At 36.3% G+C, this 19,642-nt stretch overlaps 1 protein-coding gene across 1 annotated transcript in view; it reads left to right on the top strand.

Annotated features, from left to right (window-relative positions):
• The window catches only part of RPN12A (regulatory particle non-ATPase 12A), a 47,970-nt gene that overhangs the window by 12,437 nt on the left and 15,891 nt on the right, over positions 1-19,642 (top strand). Inside the window, exon 4 of the mRNA XM_089811788.1 lies at positions 14,557-14,659. Coding sequence (XP_089667914.1) covers positions 14,557-14,659 — 103 coding nt within the window. The remainder of the gene's footprint in view (positions 1-14,556; positions 14,660-19,642) is intronic.

Raw genomic sequence — 19,642 nt, 5'->3', positions numbered from 1 at the left:
CATGATAACCGAAAGGTCTCTTGAGATTCCTATAACTCCTATAAATGACTCTTTGAATATTCATGCCTCAATGCATGAGAATGACGCATGTGATTTACATTTAATATTACAAATTAAAACTTAAGTGTCTTTTTTAGCTAAACGTAACAATAACGATAATAACGTTCATATTTCCAGAGATAAAGATCTCTATCGCAGCTACCATCTTCAACAAGAATCACCTCCTTAAAAAAGTGCAGGCTCCCCCTTTAGTGCAGTTTTTAGTTTAACTAAGAACAACATTATAATTTTTAATTAAAAACCCAGCTCAATAATCATAAGATTGAAACAATAAAAATTACCCTTTCAGTTTAATATCACTGAAATTGTTTGCGAATTGTGCTTGGTTGCTGGAGAATGTTTTATGTTAGTTTGTGGAAAATGGACTTGTCATGAATCATGATATCCCTGGGCTATCCAGTATTGTCCTTAAAATAAAATGTTTGGTATAATAGGGATGGATGTGCAGATGTTCCCAGTAGGTTGGGAATTCTTGGTGATCATTCTAGGAAAACCTAAGTTACCACATTCACCTCTGTAACTCCAAAGTCAAGATGCTGTTTGCTCTGAATTCGAAGTCGGTTCGATTTCAATGCAAAGTCGGTATTTTATGGAGACATTTGTACCAAATTCTGCTATGGAACCCTGCACGAATTTCCAGCGCATTTGGATGACTTAATTCCCGCATGAGCCCAAAGAGAAATTGTAGCGACTTCAGATAAATACGAGGAATACCTTCTGTCCACAATAATAAAGCTTTGCAACATTTGTTATATGCAAAATCAAAACCTAAAAGATTACTGTGGTACACAACATTTATTTCTTTGCATTGTACTCACCCTTGCCTCTATTGTGTTTGGCCTCCATTGTTTGTCAAAGACTCTCTATTCTTTTCCTTATTTTCAAGTGACTCAGGCGGCAGGCCCGCTATTCATAATTCGTTGACAAACCAACTTTTGGCAATGGGCAGGACAACTCACGCATGTAAGCTTGCTCTGTGTATTTCCGGCTCAACATCTCTATCAACAGATGCATTGCCATCTAGGATATTTTCTGTGTAATTCAGGAAGAGATTGGATGCTGAAATAATCAGAGATAAGGATCCGGGCTACTGCACTTAGACCATTAATTCCATTGGTTGAAGCACTCTACCTCAGTTGCAGTTCCGAAAGATAGAATGTAAAGACCAAAATAGAATTTTCTTGTGGTCAATATAAAATTGTTCCTTCTTGTATATAACAATGTCCTCTCACCTAATAATTAACAAGGTTTGCAATTAAAATTATAAAATATGTAATTGGTATATCAACTAATATTAAATAATAATAGTTTATTACGATTAATTTAATAATAATAATTTACTATGATTAACTAAATAATATTAGTTTATAAGACATTTAACTAACATTAAATAATGTTATAAATATATATAAACTAATGTTTATATATATATATATATGTATATATGTATATAATCTTTTAAAGATGAACCCAAAACGAACCCAAACCCAAGCAAAAAAAAATGGACAAATTTTGAACCAGATTCTTGAACCCTCATCCGTACAGGAATCCGAACCGGCTACTTAGAGGAAAAACATTGGCAGAAGATCAATGTAAAGGAAAATCAAGGAAACAAAAAAGAGGCACCCTAACATTGAGAAAAATCCTTTGCAACTAAACGAGCTTTATACTTATCCAAAGTACACTCAGATCTGTATTTGATTTTGTAAACCCATTTGTAGCCAATGGGTTTCTACCTTGGTGGAAGATTAGAAAGGACCTAGGTGTTATTCTTTAGCAGACTCTGGGGTTCAGATGTCATGGCATGTTCCCACTTTGGAATTCCTTTAGCCTCAAAATATGTTTGAGGTTCAAACACATTTTGAATGTTGGCTATGAGAGCAAAGTTAAAAGATTCTGTAGGTTTGCTCTTTTTTTGAGTAGTCCTTCCATCAATGAGATCATCATCAAGACGATCAACAAGTGTCTTAGTCCACCACTTAGGTCAGAGAGGAGAATGACCAACATTAGTATCAGGAGATGCTCTATGATCAGGTTCCTCATCTAAAGTATGTGGATCAAACTCAAGTGAAGCATCTAGAAATCTCGGTGATCCTATTGGAGAAGATGGAGGTGTCTGTACAGGGATCATTGGTTTAATTGGAGCTACAAGAGTTACTGGAGCCCTCCCATCAGGTGGACCTAATGGAAGTCTAACTCCTAAATCATGAGCCTGCATAGGTTGGTCTGCTGGATCAAGAACAGGAGAAACATGCATGAATGGTCTTCACTGCTCATCAAAGACTACATCATGATTGTCTCAGTGTCAATCAAGTGTTAGGCTTTGTGAAGACTACTGTATCTAGCAAGCATGAGTTTTTGACTCTTGGCATCCAACTTGGTGCGGGACGTATCAGAGATCCAAACAAAAGCAAAGGAGCCAAAAATTTCAGATGACTGATTCTGGGCTTGCGACTTGACCAGGCCTCTTTCAGAGTCTTACCTTTGACTACCACTGTGGGTGACTAATTCAAAAGATAAACTGCAGTGTTAACTACTTCTGCCCATAATTTCTTCGAAGCATATCTGTTTTCGAGTATGGAGCGAGCCATCTTAGTGATTGTTTTGCTCTAATGTTCAACTACACTCTTTTGTTGTGGTGTATGGGGTGTGGTTAACTAGCATGTGATGCCATGAGCATCCAAGAAGCTAGAGAATTCATTAGAACAAATTCCCCTCCATTGTCCTAAGAGTAATAATACATTTCCCAAACTCTTTTTCAACAGAACTTTTGAAATACAGGAAACTCATTTGATTTCTTTTTAACAAAAAAAATATACCCACATTTTACTACTCAAATCATCAACAAACAATAGAAAATACCTGGACCCAAGAACAAAAGGAGTGGCCATAGGGTCGTAGATATTGGCATGAACAAGCTGAAGTACTTGAGAAGCTCGCCATGAACTGCCACTAGTGAAAGGTGTGTGATGTTGCTTCCTAGCCTAGCATGCATCACAAACTCCAAGTTGCTGGGTTTGAATCTCTGGCAAACTGAGGACAAGCTCTTCCCGAGGAAGTTGAGAGAGATAATGCACATTTAAGTGTGTATACTGTTGATGCCAAACTGTGCTAATGGAAGACCATTGAGCAGCCATAGCTAAGTCTCGAGACTCACCAGATTAATTAATGTCGGAAAAGATCATGATCCTCAAGACCCATTGCAACAATAGACTGAGTCGCCCTATCAATGATGGTACACTGATGTGAATTAAAGGTGACATCCAATTGTGGAGAATGTCGTAGCAATTGATTGACTGAGAGTAGATTAGTTCCATCCCTGGAACGTAGGACACATTGAGGAAAATGAGATTCCTCCCAGCAGATTGAATCTGAATGTTGCCTTTGCTGACAACTATGTACTATTCTCTGCCACCAAACATAACAAAATCTGAATAAGGCTGGTAGTCAGTGAACCAGTCTTTATGGTGGGTGAGGTGACGAGAGGCACCTGAATCAATGTACTAGATAGATGACTACCCATGATCTGTAGGTCTTTTAGCTATGAAGGCGTAAAAGACAGATTCTGTCTACTCAGTGTACTCTGCACTGTTCGATTTGGGTTGGGCTGCGAACTTGATTGCTTAGATTGGACAACTAAGCATTTCCTACATTCAATCTTCATGTGACCAAACTTGTGGCAATAGTTGCATTAAATGTTCTTCCGAGAGCCTTTTGAAGTTGGAGCAAAGGACTTCTGCTGAGAAGACTGTTGGCACTTACCTTTATCCTTCTAAAAGGATTTAGAAATAAAGGCTTGCTCTGGGGAGGTGCAGATGGAATTGTTACCGAACTGTTATTTCCACTAATCTTGCTGAAGGGAGTGTGTAATAATTTGTGAATTTCAGATTAACACTAGAAGAATTGATGTTGAGAGTCTCGATAAAATGCTCATAGGACTTGGGTAAACTACTGAGAGTGATGACCACAATGTCCTCTTCCTCCATCTTGCGACCAATGGCAAGCAATTGATCATAGATTTTTTGAATCCTATTCAGCTGAGCCTAGAGCGATGTTCGCTCATCCATGATAATAGAAAATAGAGTGTTCTTAAAAAAGAAAGCTTTTCTTTTGTCAGAAGTCTCATGACGAATCTTCAGATGTGCCCATATCTCCCTAGCTGTCTTGCCGGATGGAATATGAGAGAGCTGATCATCAGCTATAGAGAATTTGAGAAGCATCACCCCCTCCTGATTATTTAGATCCCATGTATCTTGATTAGTTACAGGGCAGTTAGACACCGTGTAACACCCAAAACAATTTTATTAGTATTTCGATATTCAAAAATTGCTGTTATTTGTTGCTTCCAAGTGCCATAATTCCAATCACTGAATTTTGAATTGCTCTTGAGCAAAATATTAGTCAGAGATGCCATAGCATGTTTTTCAATCAAAAAATATGGAAGTTCGTGAAGGCACATACTTTGAGGCAAAAATTGGAAGACCTAGAAAAATTGTAGGGGTACCCATAAGAGAGCTCGAAAAACCAAAAAAAAAATCCTATCAATTTTCATATCTGTTGGCCCAAAAATCAAGGCACAAAATCTAGGCACCTTGAAAATTTGACAATCTTGTTGAGCTCTCGAAAAACCCATCAAGACTTTGTAAGAATTTCTTTTTCAAGCACACAAATTAGGGTTTCGGGCAAGAATGTCCTGGGCTGAAAAAAGCTTGAAATCAATGGTGAATTTGCAGCAAAAAACATAGTTTCTGGGCGCGAATCTGTTACTAATGGGTTTTAAGAAACCCTTGGCATCACTTCGAGCCCTAGGTGTGCAGAAAAAATGGACAAAAATGCCCAGAAACAATGTTTTTTCAAAAACAACCAAAAAAAAAAAGTGAATATTGATGGTCAATATTCTCAGAAAAACCCTAGTTCAAAGCAAATACCTAAGAAAAATAATATGGAAAATAGGGTCTGATAATTTCAGAAAAGAAATTATGACTTTCAATTTTTTTTAAAGAAGTGGCTCTGATACCATACTACGATGTAATTGGTAAAATACTTGCTTGATATTAACAGAGACCAAGAGGTCAATATATACAAGAGAATAAAACAATGTTTTTCCTTAGGAAACGATTGTAAAGACTATGAAACATTCTATTCTAGCTAAAAGAAAGCTAACAGATAACTATAGAGTAACTAATATTAAAAATATTCTAATGTTTACAATAGATTACAAATAGATAATTATTAATTAATAATAGAAACTTATCTATTATATATATATGTATGTATGTATGTATACTATAATTTATGTATGCAAAAAAATGTAAGAAATATACAAAAATAAAGCTTTCCATAGCAGTTAACATATTCAAATTGAAATTATAGTAATGTCAAATTAGTAAATTACTCAAGTTCAGGATTCCAATGCAATTCAAATTACAAAATCAAAACATGGTTCATGGTTCAGTGTTGATCAATCAAGAGTCAAGGCTCAAGATTCCCAAATCAAATTCAGTCAATCAGACATGGCACTCAAAACAACTGGATGCGTAGTGGATTGTCCCGCATGCTTGACCGATGCTCTGTGGATGCTTTCCCAAGCATCCCTTATGCATCTGCAAGCAGGGATTATGCTTCCTGCCCACCTCCATGCAGAACCCAAAAACATTCACGCATTTGCGTACATCAACACCCGCATCCCCCAGAAAACATGACACACTGGTATCGTAGTTTGAATTTAATAAATCAGTAATTATGGATTTGTAAAGCTAAATATATGCATTTTGTCAACTCTCTTGTATTTCAAATTTATTTAGTGGTTTTTTCTGTCTTTGAAATCCTTTTTTTGTTCACTAAATTACATGTCACCATCCTAAAAACATAGCTATTGATATCATAGAAGCATAAATCGTTTTGATAACAGTCAGCAAACTTGAGGAGTAGGATTTTTTGAAAAATTCATCGTTAGTGTCCATATCACTGATACATTGCACAAAACATACCACAATAGCATAAAAGATAACGAGATGGAGACAACTATCAAAATATCAATTACAATATGGTTTGTGACTTTGTCCAAAGTCAACCTTAGTACAGAGTTCCAAAACTCGAATGTAGTCAATGACGTGCTAGGGGCCAGGAGGCCTTGGGGAAGTCCTTGACCTAAGTCCTTAAAGAACATTACTCAAAAAGTTGGCCTTTTGTATGAATTCCAAATCTTAAGGCTTGTTGCCCCACTTTTTAACCATATTCCAATTTTGCAAAGTGAATGATTTAACTCGTATTGTGATTAGTCCGGTCGAGTCAGTTGGTCCTTCCTTCCTCAAGTGTTAAGTTTCTCCATCGGGTTTCCATCTTTTTCCTTTTCCCGCATTATATAGCCGGGTTGGTGTTCCTTATAGTTTTGAGTCATGTGGGTAGTCTAGATCCTTACTTGATGGAGATTCTTGAAAAATGCTACCTCAAATGAATTTACTTGCAGCTCATTTGATCCGAGTATAAAGAAAGTTGAATTGGCGGAAAATCAAGTTTCTTCTTCTCCTTAGCGGGTTTTTGCACCCCGAAGGTGAAACTCCGCAGAGATCTATAAATGCTATTTGTAGGCTGAAACAAGGAAAGGTGAGTCATAATATGGATGGATCATTCAAGTATTATCATGTTTTCATAGTGGGAATCACTCAGAACTCACTAGGATGATTAGAATAAGCATCGACAGAAAACTCAGAAATAGCTTCTCCTTTGGCAGGTTTCGAACCAAGAACTAAGTTTTCTGAAAAGGCTTAAATAGAAGGGTAAAGTTACTAGTGGACCCCATTTTTCGCTTGCAAAGCCCTTTTTATGTTTTTCGAAGGCTTATAGTAAAGCGCTTAAGGTAGAAAAGGTAAAGCAAAAGCATAAGCGGAAAAATGGAAATCGCCTTCTCCATTGCGGGTTTTCTACCCTTGAGGGCAATTTTCCTCATCTAAGGAAAAATCGCCATTGCAAGCACGGTAAGTGTTTGAAATGATCACAAGATGTGTTGGGACAAAAATGGAAGCAAATTAGTTAAATTTGTAAGGATATTTTGAGAAGAATCTAGCCAAGTGGATTTTCCCTAGGGAGTACTCCTTTCTTGTTTTTCCGAAACTGGGTGAAAATGGAAAGGTAAGTCAGTAATAAAGGAGAGTTACCGTTAGGCCAACAGAAACTGTGAAATGACAAAGAGAAAGCCGTTAGAACCCTTACATTTACTAATCCAACGGATTTGTCCTTAAATTTGCTTGTGTGGTGCGGATTGTAGAATTTAACGAGTAGATTAAAGGTTTTCATATAAAGAAGAATCTAACAGAAATTCAAATCACTGCTTTACTGTTATACTGTTATATTGAATAGTGCTTCCGAAAAACTTCAAAGTTTAGGGTTCGTTTCTTTACATGATCACAATTGTTGAATTTCTATCATTCTATATCAGGCAGGATGGCATCAAGATTCTCTGGTTTTGATGGGCTGGGAGGAATCAAGTCAACATGGCAGAGTATCTCTGATACTTCAGTACATTTTTTTGATATGCAAGATTTTCAGAGAAGGCTGAGAACTGAGCCGATTCACCCTATAATGGAGAAACTCAGAGGAAGTGGACTGGTGGAAGCAACCGGGTTTCCTGTTGCAGTACAAGCTCTGGAGCCAATTGTGGAATGTATCAATCATTACAACCCGAACACCAAGCAGATCCTATTGCCTGATCAAACGGTATTGATTTCAATTGATAGGCAAGCGGTGGTGAACTCTCTGCGGATTCTAGAACGAGAGGAGTTCTCTGAGCTAACAATCGAAGGAGCCATGTTCGAATTCTCCTCGAGGAAGATGGTGTGGCGAAAGGAGATCATGAACTCCTGGTTCCAAAAGCCCAGGGGAGCAAAAAGTAAGGTCCCTAAAACCCTGTTTGGCATGGATCTTAAGCCCGAAATTGTGGATATTTTGGTCCTCTTGCATTGACTAAAAGGTGAGGTAGAAGCACTCAATTTTATAGAACAATACTTCTTTATGGTGCAAATTATCTGCTCAGACACACAGTACGTTGACTGGGCGTTTGAAGTTAGTGAATATCTTTCTAGGGCTCTCAGTGCAGCTAAGTTTTATAATTCATTTTATATGTCATCTTTCTTGATATACATGTTGGCTTCCCTACAATTGTGGCCGGGGCTCCCCAGAATAGAGAATTTTCCCGAAGACGTAAAAAGCTATGAGTTTTATCCATGCTTGCAGTTACAGAATAGCTATGCGGAGTATCTTCGGGTTAATTATGCATTCACTATGAGAATGTACAGGGAACTCCAAGGGTGTTCGGAGCAGAGGTTCAGCCCAGAAGCAATGACGATCATCAGCCAATTTGGCTGTTATTTTATTCAATTCTCATCTTTCTCTTATTTGCCTCTTGCAGTGTTTGACGGATTTCCCCTGAAGCTACCTAGATATCCGGATGATATGATCGTACTCATTGAGATCGTTAGGCAAGCTATCCAAGTAAACGTGCTGAGCGCCAGTTTGAGAAAGAAGGGGTATGAATTCCCCATAAAAGTTGGAGCTTATAGTTGTGAATCCAGATCTGATGCAAAGAACATACTCAAAGCATTCGAGAACAGATACAGACTGGAGGAGTATGAAGTGATAAGGCCCATGTTTGATTCAAATGGGTATGCTAGAGATGTGCTTCAAATTGGAAGCATCATCAAACATGTAACTACTATAGAAGATTACTGGGCTGATTGCAGAGATGAGCTAGAGAGCCGAGACTATGCCTTTGCTAGACTCACAGTAGATCAAATAAAGACCTATGGCATTGAGTTGGATGTGGAAGGGCTAGAAGATGATGGGCAAAATATGTATAGTAATACATATTTGACCAAATTGAGAAACATCCTAATCAGCTCTGAGCCGTGTGTAAACATAGAAGAAGATATTGATGTTATGATGGCCCGGATCATCAAGAGGACTAGGAAATGGGTTGAGTGGACAGCGAAAAAAAGCTGGAGCAGGAGCAAGACTACTCAAGCTTCTCCAGCCACTGCTACTCCCACTTCCTCTCAAAGCGCCACACCTAGTGTTACAACTTCGGCTACTCAAGGGCCGGCTCAATCTGCGGGAGGAGGTGATCAACCCTCGGAGAATAATATTTCAATAGCTCCAACTTGCCAAGGAGGTTCTCTACCAGTGATTAGAGCTCAGGCTGGTAATGAAGAAAAAGGGGCAGAAGAGCTGAAAGATGGAACCACTGCTCCACCCTCGCCCCCTCACACCTCTCCAACTCCATCTCCACATGCTACTCCAATTCCATCCCCCCGTGTTACCCCAGTTTCATCACCTCATCATAGCCCTACTCCATCTGCAGGTGCTTCCATTTTGAAGCCGACTGGTTCTCCCATCCAGATAGTAGAGATTGGAGATGATAAGAGCAACAGTAGCGAGTCCACTGAATCCGATGAAGCTGCAAAGAGAACTCAAGAAGAAGAGAATGTCTCGGGTTCAGCTCGGCTCCTCTCTCAAGATCCGAAGAACCCCTTCTTTGCAACAACAGTAGCAATGACTCCAGTAAAGAAGAAAATGTTCAGCATAGAGTCACTTGGAATGGCTTCTAAGGTGATTGGTACGGAGTCCTGGCTTGAAGATACCTTAGAAAGAAAAAGAAAGAGGAAAGATGAAAGCGTTCCTACAAAGGATGTTGTGTCTCAAGCGGTACACTCTGGATCAGCCATAGTAAAAGCTAAGAAGCAAAAAACTTTGTCCATACTTGGGCAGGATCTAGAAACCGAACATTTGACTACGGAGATTGCAAAACCAAATAAAGCAGGGCAGATTGAGGAGATGACTCTTGAAGACTTCACTCTGCATTCAATTGATCTTGGAGAGTCCAAACATGATACAAAAGTTAGCTTATGGAGATCAAGCAATGAGATAATAGAAGGTTAGTTAGAAAACCTCAAATTATCAAAGATTAAGATGAAAGCTGAGATAGAAGAACTCAAAAGATTCATCAGGCAGCTAGTTGTTCCATTGGCAACCATTACTGGTGTGCCTGCTACTGAAAATCCTACAGCAGAGGAAGTGCAAGCTTTCATCTCACAGCTCCAGAAAGATGGACGTTTTGGTTAGATTGGGAAAGAGTGGATTGATAAACTCAATGCAGATGGAGTTGTTCTGATTGATCAAATTGGGAATGTTATACTTCGATTGGAGATTAAGAAAGATAATATCTTGTCTAATCAACGCACTTTGACTGCGGAGAAAGCAAGATGTGATGAGTGTATTTTTCTCCTAAAAATGATTATCCAGATGAAGGCAAAGGAGGTGGTTGAAGTAAAGATTTTGAAGAAAGGAATTGAACCCCTGTTTGAATGGCTCCAGGGTATGCAATTCAAGCTAGAGATGATTCAAGAAGCTGAAAAAGGACTCAAGGAAACAGAAGATAAAGTGAAGAGAGCTCAAGATAGGGCATTTGAACTAATGAAAGGATTACACATTGATCCACAAACTAGTGGTCAAGGGAGAGCCCTTATTGGAGTAGAGATAATGAAGAACAACTTCTCCATGTATTTAAGTAACTTGTCAGGAATGGCTTTAAGCGTTCAAAACAGAGTGACAGAGCTACAAACACTAGGTGGATGCATACACGTAGTTGCTGAAGAAGTGACAGGACATCTAAATTCTGTGAAAGAATTGGCTTGAGAACATTCCAAATGGCTCTTAAGATTCACTAATGTACGCGTGCCTAGTCATGAGGAATTAGTTCCCATTATAGTTGCCGCTAAGGCATGTAGGGCGTAAGTTGAAAAGGGAAAGAAGTCTAAATGATTCAATGATGCTTCCTTTTCACTTTCTTTTATAGCTCCTACCAATTTTGTAAATTTTGTAATATGACAAACTGGCATCTTGCCATTTGTCACCTTAGAAGATGAATCGATTAAAATTCCTATTGTAACAGTCATCTCTCAAAATCTATATGTATGAAGTTGAAGGATTAATGAAGGGTTGGCAAAAATTTTGGTGTGAAGTACTGTTTGTTGCAGAGACAATTGAATGGTATTTTATTTCAAATCATTTTCCGTTCCAGTACGTATTGTGATTAGTTAGTATTTCCTTTCTGTATCGCAGAGAATTAAGGAAGAACAGAGTTTCATTTCCCTTGTTTTCCAGAGTACAAATGAATGTAATAAGTATTGTTATAATTCATTTGAAGAAAGGATTCTGTTAGTTTTTCCCGATTCATCAGTTGTAATTCAGATTTGAGTTTGACTTAGTTTGGTATCAGTTGATTATGCGAATGGATTTATGGATTCATAAGATGTATGGGTACATGAATCTGTTTCAGTATTGAGAAGTTATTATCTGCCTGAGTTGGATTTAATTTAGGTCTAACTCGGTTATTCCTCTACTGTTCTCGAGTTAAGAACATACCACAAAGTAGTTTAGGAAGAAAACAAAATTCATTGCAAATTTGTTTTAGGGAGCTGTACCTATCAATTCAAAGGAAAGCTAAATTATTCACAAAAGGCTTTCCAACTGTTTGTGATCAGATATTGTTCTTAATTGGGTAATAAAGAGTAATAATATAAAAGAACAATCTGTTTACCAATAAGGCTCAAAAATATTATCACAACATCATCAACTTCATCATCAACATCATTTTGAGGCCTTGTGTGATCTCAACATCAATCTCATGATTTCCTTATCCATCTACTTAAGTAAGCCTTGTGTGATCTCAACATCAATCTCTGTAAAATTAATGTTGTTGAACAATGATGGAATGGAGGAAGTAGTCTGCAGCATGAAGAGGAGAGTGCATCTGTCCTTTGCATCTCCTATCCGTCATGTCCCATAACGGCTGATACCTCATTCCATCGTTTTCTAACCTATCCTTCATTACCCCCTTGGCCTCATACAAATATTTCATCGGGGATTTATCCCCATCCACTATTCTCAAGACTTTTACTAGAGGTTCTGAGAACTGTACTTGTTCATTTGCTTCCCAAAACTTGATACAACATATGTTTTCTGCAACTTGCATATCGTCCGATTGATCTCAGAAACCTAAGTCCATCCACTCGGCTGAAATAAACATGTGTCTCAAGCCTATACTCAAAACTCTCATATGATTGCAGATAAATTTGGCAACCATGCAAGCTTTTTGCAATACCTCCTTAACTCATCCAATTTTTCCAATGTCCTCTAGGGTTAGATCAAGGCCAATGTGGTGCAGATGGGGTGAACCTGGAGGGGTACTTGTCTTTCAGTAGTTTTGTAATAGCAACACAAGCGGCAACATTATCTGTAATAAATTGAACTACATTCTGTGGCCACACATCCATGAGTACTAAGTCATACATATTGATTAATTCAGTTGCAATTTTCATTACATTTGATGCTTCCACAAATTTCAACTATATCAGTGCCTCTATCACAATAAGAGACAAGGAATTTGATAAGGAATAGATTCCCTCTATTTGCCCATCCATTTGACATAATGGTGCATCGACTACTAGCCCACTCTAATCAATGCTGGTCACCATGCTGAACATCTTTAACTGCATCATTGAACATACCAACCGTCATCGAATTGTTGGTTGGGGCTTTAAACCCAAACCCTGCAGTTGCAATGCCATCCATCATAGCTTGCCAATATGGAGATCTACAAGAATGGAATGCCAAGGCAGTGGAGATTTGTTTTTTTAAATCACCTTCATTGCCTATTATGGACAGTTTTCCTCAACACTGTACTCTCCAAAGTGGTATGTGGTCTTTGTGTACGGCCAGGTCTGAAGAAATAATTGATGTTCCCTCCACCCGTGGCTGGGCCATGTGCTGTAGTGGGCGTTCTCCCATTAGTCTCAAATTCTCTGAAACCCTGTCGTCTACCATCTTCTTCATTCAGTTGATTCCTCATAACACCTGTATAGCTTGAACCTATTTCAACCCCAGTTCTTGCGGTTTATACCTTTTATCTGGAATTCCTTCAAGAGCTTTCTTGACCTGGTATGTCACATCTGCAGGGCATTCAGTGCATGCTGTGGTGTCCATTTGGAGTGGTAGATCCCACTACTGATGTTATTGGTACACCAATTGTATTTAAGGTTATTTGTACTAGTAATCAATGTGTATTGTGTCCATGCAAAGTCTTTCGTATGCAGCATTGCTATCAAGAATCTGCAATTTTTTTTCAATATAGAATATGTGTATATTATTTATATAGAATATTCCATAAAATGTAAAGTTCTATAAAAATACAGAATACATAAACTATTGGTTTAAAAGTTTAGACAGAATATACATTTGTGTGTAAAATTTAATAAGTTTTATACAGTAAAGTAAAAATATAGAAATATATTTATACAAAATGTAGAAGTTTTATAAATACAGAAACTTTATTGTATAAAAATTATTAAACTGAAATGTAAACTTCACAAATGGATACAGAAACATGTAATGCATTTATGAACTTTACTGTATAATATCTATAAAACTTTACAACATACAAAAGTATACAAATTTATTTCTATGTACAACTATATATTAAACTTAATCTTATCTAACTGTCTATTTATTTTCTAACTTTTTATACTGAATAGGGCAATAAGTTTTGTACAGAACTTATATTTGTATATACTGTATATGGAGTGCCTGGCAGTAAATGAAAATGCGGTAACTGTATAAATTTGTATATAGGCTTTCAATTATTGTATAACTGATATTTGTATATACTGTATATGGAGTGCCTGGCAGTAAATGAAAATGCGGTAACTGTATAAATTTGTATATAGGCTTTCAATTATTGTATAACTGTATAAATTGTAAGTGTATATTGGCTGTATTTGCATTTGTATATTTGTATATAGTGTATATTTTATAGACAGATAATCTATACAGTAAAAATTTATAGACTGTGTTTATTTAAGTTTATGATATTATTTCTAATTATATTTCTAAGTATATACAGTAATAGACACTTTCATTTTAAAATATACAGTAAAAGTTTATACAGATAGCTATAGAGATACCTCTGCTACCTGGCCATCTGAGATGAAATCAAGCCTCTGCCACACATAAACTAATGTGACCAAACAAATCCATATTCCCAATTAATTGAAGTATAGTTGGGATTTTTTCCCCAAATTCTAGCTTCTATGATTGATGTAGTTTTGTATCAATGCTCTGAGTCCATTGTTATGCTCTCTTACTTTCTTGCCCTTCTGTTCTGGTGCATTTTTTGTGCAATATGGAGTGTTGGTTTGTTGTGCTAATTTCATATATGTTTCTATCCTTTCTATCTTTGTGCCAACCTAACTGGTGCATAATCTGGAGCATCAAAATCGTCTATGCTGTATTATATCTTGTGTTTCTTTACATTTTTTTGCCTTTGACATATTTGTAAATAGAAATACTTCGTTTGACGTGGATGTAGAAAGCTTCAAGATTACAATCTCATTGTGTTCATTTTTAAAGAACTGAAAGCCAAAATCAATTGTTTTAATGCCGCAGGGGGTATATTTGAGCATGCTGTTGTCCTTAGTGTTAAAAATGAAGATCAGGATGCTTTTGAGAGGGATTTTCTACAGCTTAAACCTTATTACACTGATACAAGGTGTGTTGCTTCTAATAATACTAAATTGTTACATTTCTCTAGGTAACACATGCACACAGTCAAGGTTGCACGCATGCACATATGTCACACAATGCCTGCACTGTTGTAGATTTGCAAGGAAGTATACTTAAGGTTGGGCAAAAATGTTGCTAGTCTTCTGATGCATCTCTTAGCCAGAGAATGGTACTTCTGATAAAATATGCGGAAAATAAGCCCTGAACTGCATCTGGGATAATTGTTAGATGTTTTCTCAAATGACACGCATTTACATCTTAAAAATGGAATATGTGAACTTGTTGAAGATATCAGAAATTAAAACTAAATGCAGAACAATTTATCTAAAATTTGCTTGATAAGTTTACATGACTAATGTTTAATGAAATTGAACTTACATCTTTATGGGCCAAAGTCAAAATTATTGAGATGTTAGAATGTAACTTTGATGAAATGCATCTGACATTAAAATGAAGAACATGAAATTTACAGATGAGCAAAAGATTGTGCGGGAAATTTTATATGCTAGAGGCAAAGATTAGATCTTGAAAAGAAACTACTGTAGCTATATTTGCATTGTGTAGTCCTTACTGAAATAAATGATATGATGACCATATGATGAAAGGTTGTATTACATCTTGAGTTCCAATTGAAAACAACATTAACCAGTCTCGGTGAAATCCACATCTTGGATCGTCAGGCATCTTGTAATAAAGGCTGTTCCTAGAAAGTTCCAGTATACAGAAAATTCTGGTTTGCAAGTACACTTAAGGGTCTTGGATGATAAGCATCTCCAGTGAATGTGCCTCATTGATTCATTCGTTTACAAAGAATACAATAAGCACGAGCCATATGTGATATCTCCAATCTCAGAGGTCAAATTAAATAAATGACATGAATATATATAAGATAATTATTAATATACTCATGATAGCTAGACATTAGCAATCATTATAAATATAAGATAATAACAATGTTTTATTCTATTAAATTCTGTACACAATAGAATATAATAATGAATGCTAAAATTCATATTTTAATTAAATATTGCAAGAATACAAATGGATCAATTGTATCAATTAATAGTCATTTATAACTACCACTCTTACATTAAACAAATTATATCTAAACAATAATAATCTAGTTAACTAAACTTATATAAATTCATAAACGTAGAACCGATTATACCGATTAATCTAACAAGCCGACTTTTCCCAAACATATAAATACAAAACAATTTGAGGGATCGGAGGAGCATGGGAAGCATAACATTATTTTAATATGGAGTCAGCAAGTCGTCGAACGAGCATAAAATATTAAAAGGCGAGGGATTTTGAAAACCGCCAACTTAGAATCTATGTCTGAAAGCTTTTAACAGAGAGAATAAGCAATCACCAAATATTAAATAAGATTACGTAGGTAGTCATAAAGGAAGTACACATCGAACGAGAGGAAGAAGAAGATCGACCTAAAGAAAATTGTATATCTAGGAGTCTCAGGAAATACCAGACGGAAACATATTGCAGATTCGATTAAATTATCCATACTAGAATGAATATCTTCTTTCTGCCGTGCTTGGAAAATTGGTCTGAACTGGCAGTCGAACAAATAGAATACTGAAACGTGGAGGAGAATTATTAATTATATATTTGAAGAGCCCAAACATGAACGGTTACATAACTGTATAGGATACAATTGGTGGAGTATACATGGCCTGTCCATGATCAGAATAAGAATGCACCAATATTGGGATATTGTACAGAGTAATTGTCAGTAGGCCATCGTAGAATACAAATATTTAAATAGAAAAAGAGCATTTAGATAAGTGCAAATAAAGAACTCATTTAGAATAACAACTTCACAAGCTCATCGATGGTTGGGGTATTCACAAAAGATCTGTTTAATATTGCCTTCCCTCTATAAGAAGTTCATCAACTAAGTCTATTATAAAGCAATTTGGATAAAACCTAGAGTGGTTTAACAAATTTCTATAACCAATTATATAAGTTTATGTTACTTATAGAAATTATTCATTGTTTGCATTATTGGATCCATTCAACCATATCAGATTGGGGTATTCACAAAAGCTTTGTTTAATATTGCTTTCCCTCAATAAGAAGTTCATCAACTAAGTCTAGTATAAAGGAATTCGGATAAAACCTAGAGTGGTTTAATGAGTTTCTATAACCAATTATATAAGTTTATGTAACTTTTAGAAATTACTCATTGTTTGCATTATTGGATCCATTCAAGATTGAGGGAGGCAATTTAAGCTAGTCCATAGGGGACATTACAGTGGTATCAAAGCATAATCTTGCCATCCTGTGAGTGAAGGCTTATGGAAAGTTAAGAGAGAAGGAGAAATAAAACTACAATGAACGACTTAGCAAATGAAGTGAGAACATATATGGAACAAACCCACCAGACCAACCAAACTATATTGAATCAAATGGAGAAGTCAAATTAGGCCTCTTGCAAGCATTACAGAACATGGAAAACTCGATCAATAATTTGAGAAGTCAACCCAACATAGGGAGAGAAACTAAATTAGTCCATTCTGAAAATAACAATGTAACTTCAAGCTCCAACCTACCCAAACCCACATTCCTACCTAGAAGGGTAAATCTAAGAGAGGAGGAAGGGGTCGAGCAACCCCTAACTAGTACAAAAAATATTGCAAGGGCATATGTTGCTCTAGAACCTAACATTAGAGAAGTGATATCATTTAGAGAATTTTGTGATGATAAACGAAGGGAGACATCTAGAAGGACGGTAAATGAAGAACTCAAACATGAAATTAACAAAATAAAGCTTCCACATTTTGATGGTTTAGAAAAGATTACACCTTGCCAATGGTTAGAAAAATTAAACACATTTTTTATTCTAAATCCCATGACGAAAGAAGATGCCTTGCAATTTGCTATAGTTCATCTAGAGGGAGCAGCACATGATTGGTGGACCCATGGACATATCTCATTAGGACATAAAGATGTAAAATCCTATGAAGAGTTCTCCCAAAAGCTCATGAATAGATTTGATGATAAGGACATCAAATGGTATTAGCAAGAACTAACTCAACTCAGACGAGCTGGAACAGTGGAAGACTATACTCGCAAATTCTAGGAGTTATTAGTTATGGTTCTAGACCTTTCCCAAAAGAGACTCACTCATATATTTATAGAAGGATTAAAAGACTCCACTAGGCACTCTGTTAAACCGCATGAACCACATAACTTGGGAAGAAGCTATTAGAAAAGCGTAAATGGTAGAATCAAATTCATCAAAAGAAAGATCTAAGAATTTCTCGACAAAGACAGAGCATAGAAATGAAGACTCACGCAAAGACCAAAGAGAGAAAGAATGTTATTTCTGCAAAGCGAAATGGAGCAGAGGACACCAATGCCTTAGTAAGGAAGCCCAAAAACAAAAAGAGGACACATTGAAGAAAGGTATATGTTTTAGAGGTAGAGGCCCTTGGGAGCCTGGACATAAGTGTGACAAGAAAAGTCAACTCCATAAAATAGAAGCAATGCACGAAATAAATAATGAAGAGGCTTCAAAACAAGAGTGTGAACGGTGACCAAGAGAGGATATGGGAATAGAGAATCATTGAAGCTTCGAGATAGAGTATTGTAGGCTTGACAAATTCTATGGTCACATAGATTGTTTTATTTTTGACCCTTGAGCAGTCAAAGGATGGTACTAGACAAAGATGCACCCTTGTTCTCTCTCAGAGCATCATCTCATTGAGGCTAGGATTTAACTTATTAATGATGGATCTAGTGTAACCAAGAAGAGAGAGAGTTTCATGCTCAATACATCCTTGCTTAACAAAACTATATTGAGGGACCTTTCGGCAATTGACAAATGGATTACTAATGTGAATAGATGGATTGTGTTCTTCAAAACTATTGGAAAGAAAAGGGCCACGAACTATAAAAAATCTAAGAGTGAACTTCAATTTGCACTTTGTATTGAAGGAACCAATGATGTGTGGGTTATTGTTAAGCATGGCCTGAGGTCTCTTTAAACAAAAAAGCTCCAAGGTTTGAAGTTAGATCTAAGTTGAAGTAGTGTAGTTTCAGTGATAAAAGTTCTAAAGTTTTCTCCAACTTCATTAAGCAAAGGAATTGCATAAAAGGTAAGATTGTTCTATGATCGATGACTTGGAGGACATCAATTTTTTCTTTTTTGCGTTTTACAAGACACTTTTCTCCATTAGAGGACATAGACTTGAATGTGTGACTGCTAGAAACTGGTGCAAAAGGCTTATTCCTACAAAGATTTAAAGGGAAGACTATGAACTATGCATGGATATATCCAAGGATGAAGTGGGAAAAGGCATTCAAACCCATAGAAATGATAAATCTCTTGGTACAAATTGTTTTCATGCAAAAGTTCATAGAAAAATGTTAAGTTATTGGTTTGGGTGTGGATGTGGGAATGAGAATCCAATATGCGGATGCATGAATTTTTTTTGGGGTTCTATATATATATATATAATATAAGAAATATACAAAATTAAATCATTTGAGTGTATGATACTCTATCATTGACATTTGATCATGATAAATATCAAATGCCAATTCTATGTTAGACAACTTAATAATGATTTGCTAAGGAAAATCTATGATAGATGACATAAGAATGATTTGCTAAAATGGAAGGATTCAAATTAAGGAGATACATATCAATTTATATGTGTAAGTATATTGATTTCTTTTTTTGATGAGTTATAAGAAGTAATGGTTCCAATGATCAAACAAGTGGAGACATACAACGATGTTAAATTTACCAAACAATGATAGTGAAGGATTTATTTAATATATCAATCAACAAATTAGTAGAATGATAATATATAAGTACTGCTAGAGTATAACATGGATAGGGATAATTCTAATATTCGATGATTGAACAAAATACAACTATTAATATGATATGATCATCTTTGAAGGTGATTTGTGTGTCAACAATAATATAAAGTCAAAG

The sequence above is a fragment of the Cupressus sempervirens genome, chromosome 11 (genome assembly GCF_028749045.1).
Source record: "Cupressus sempervirens isolate cs-2001-9-10 chromosome 11, ASM2874904v1, whole genome shotgun sequence".
Lineage (NCBI taxonomy): Eukaryota > Viridiplantae > Streptophyta > Pinopsida > Cupressales > Cupressaceae > Cupressus > Cupressus sempervirens.
Note: the sequence above shows the minus strand (reverse complement) of the source record. Positions and strands in the feature narration are given on the sequence as shown.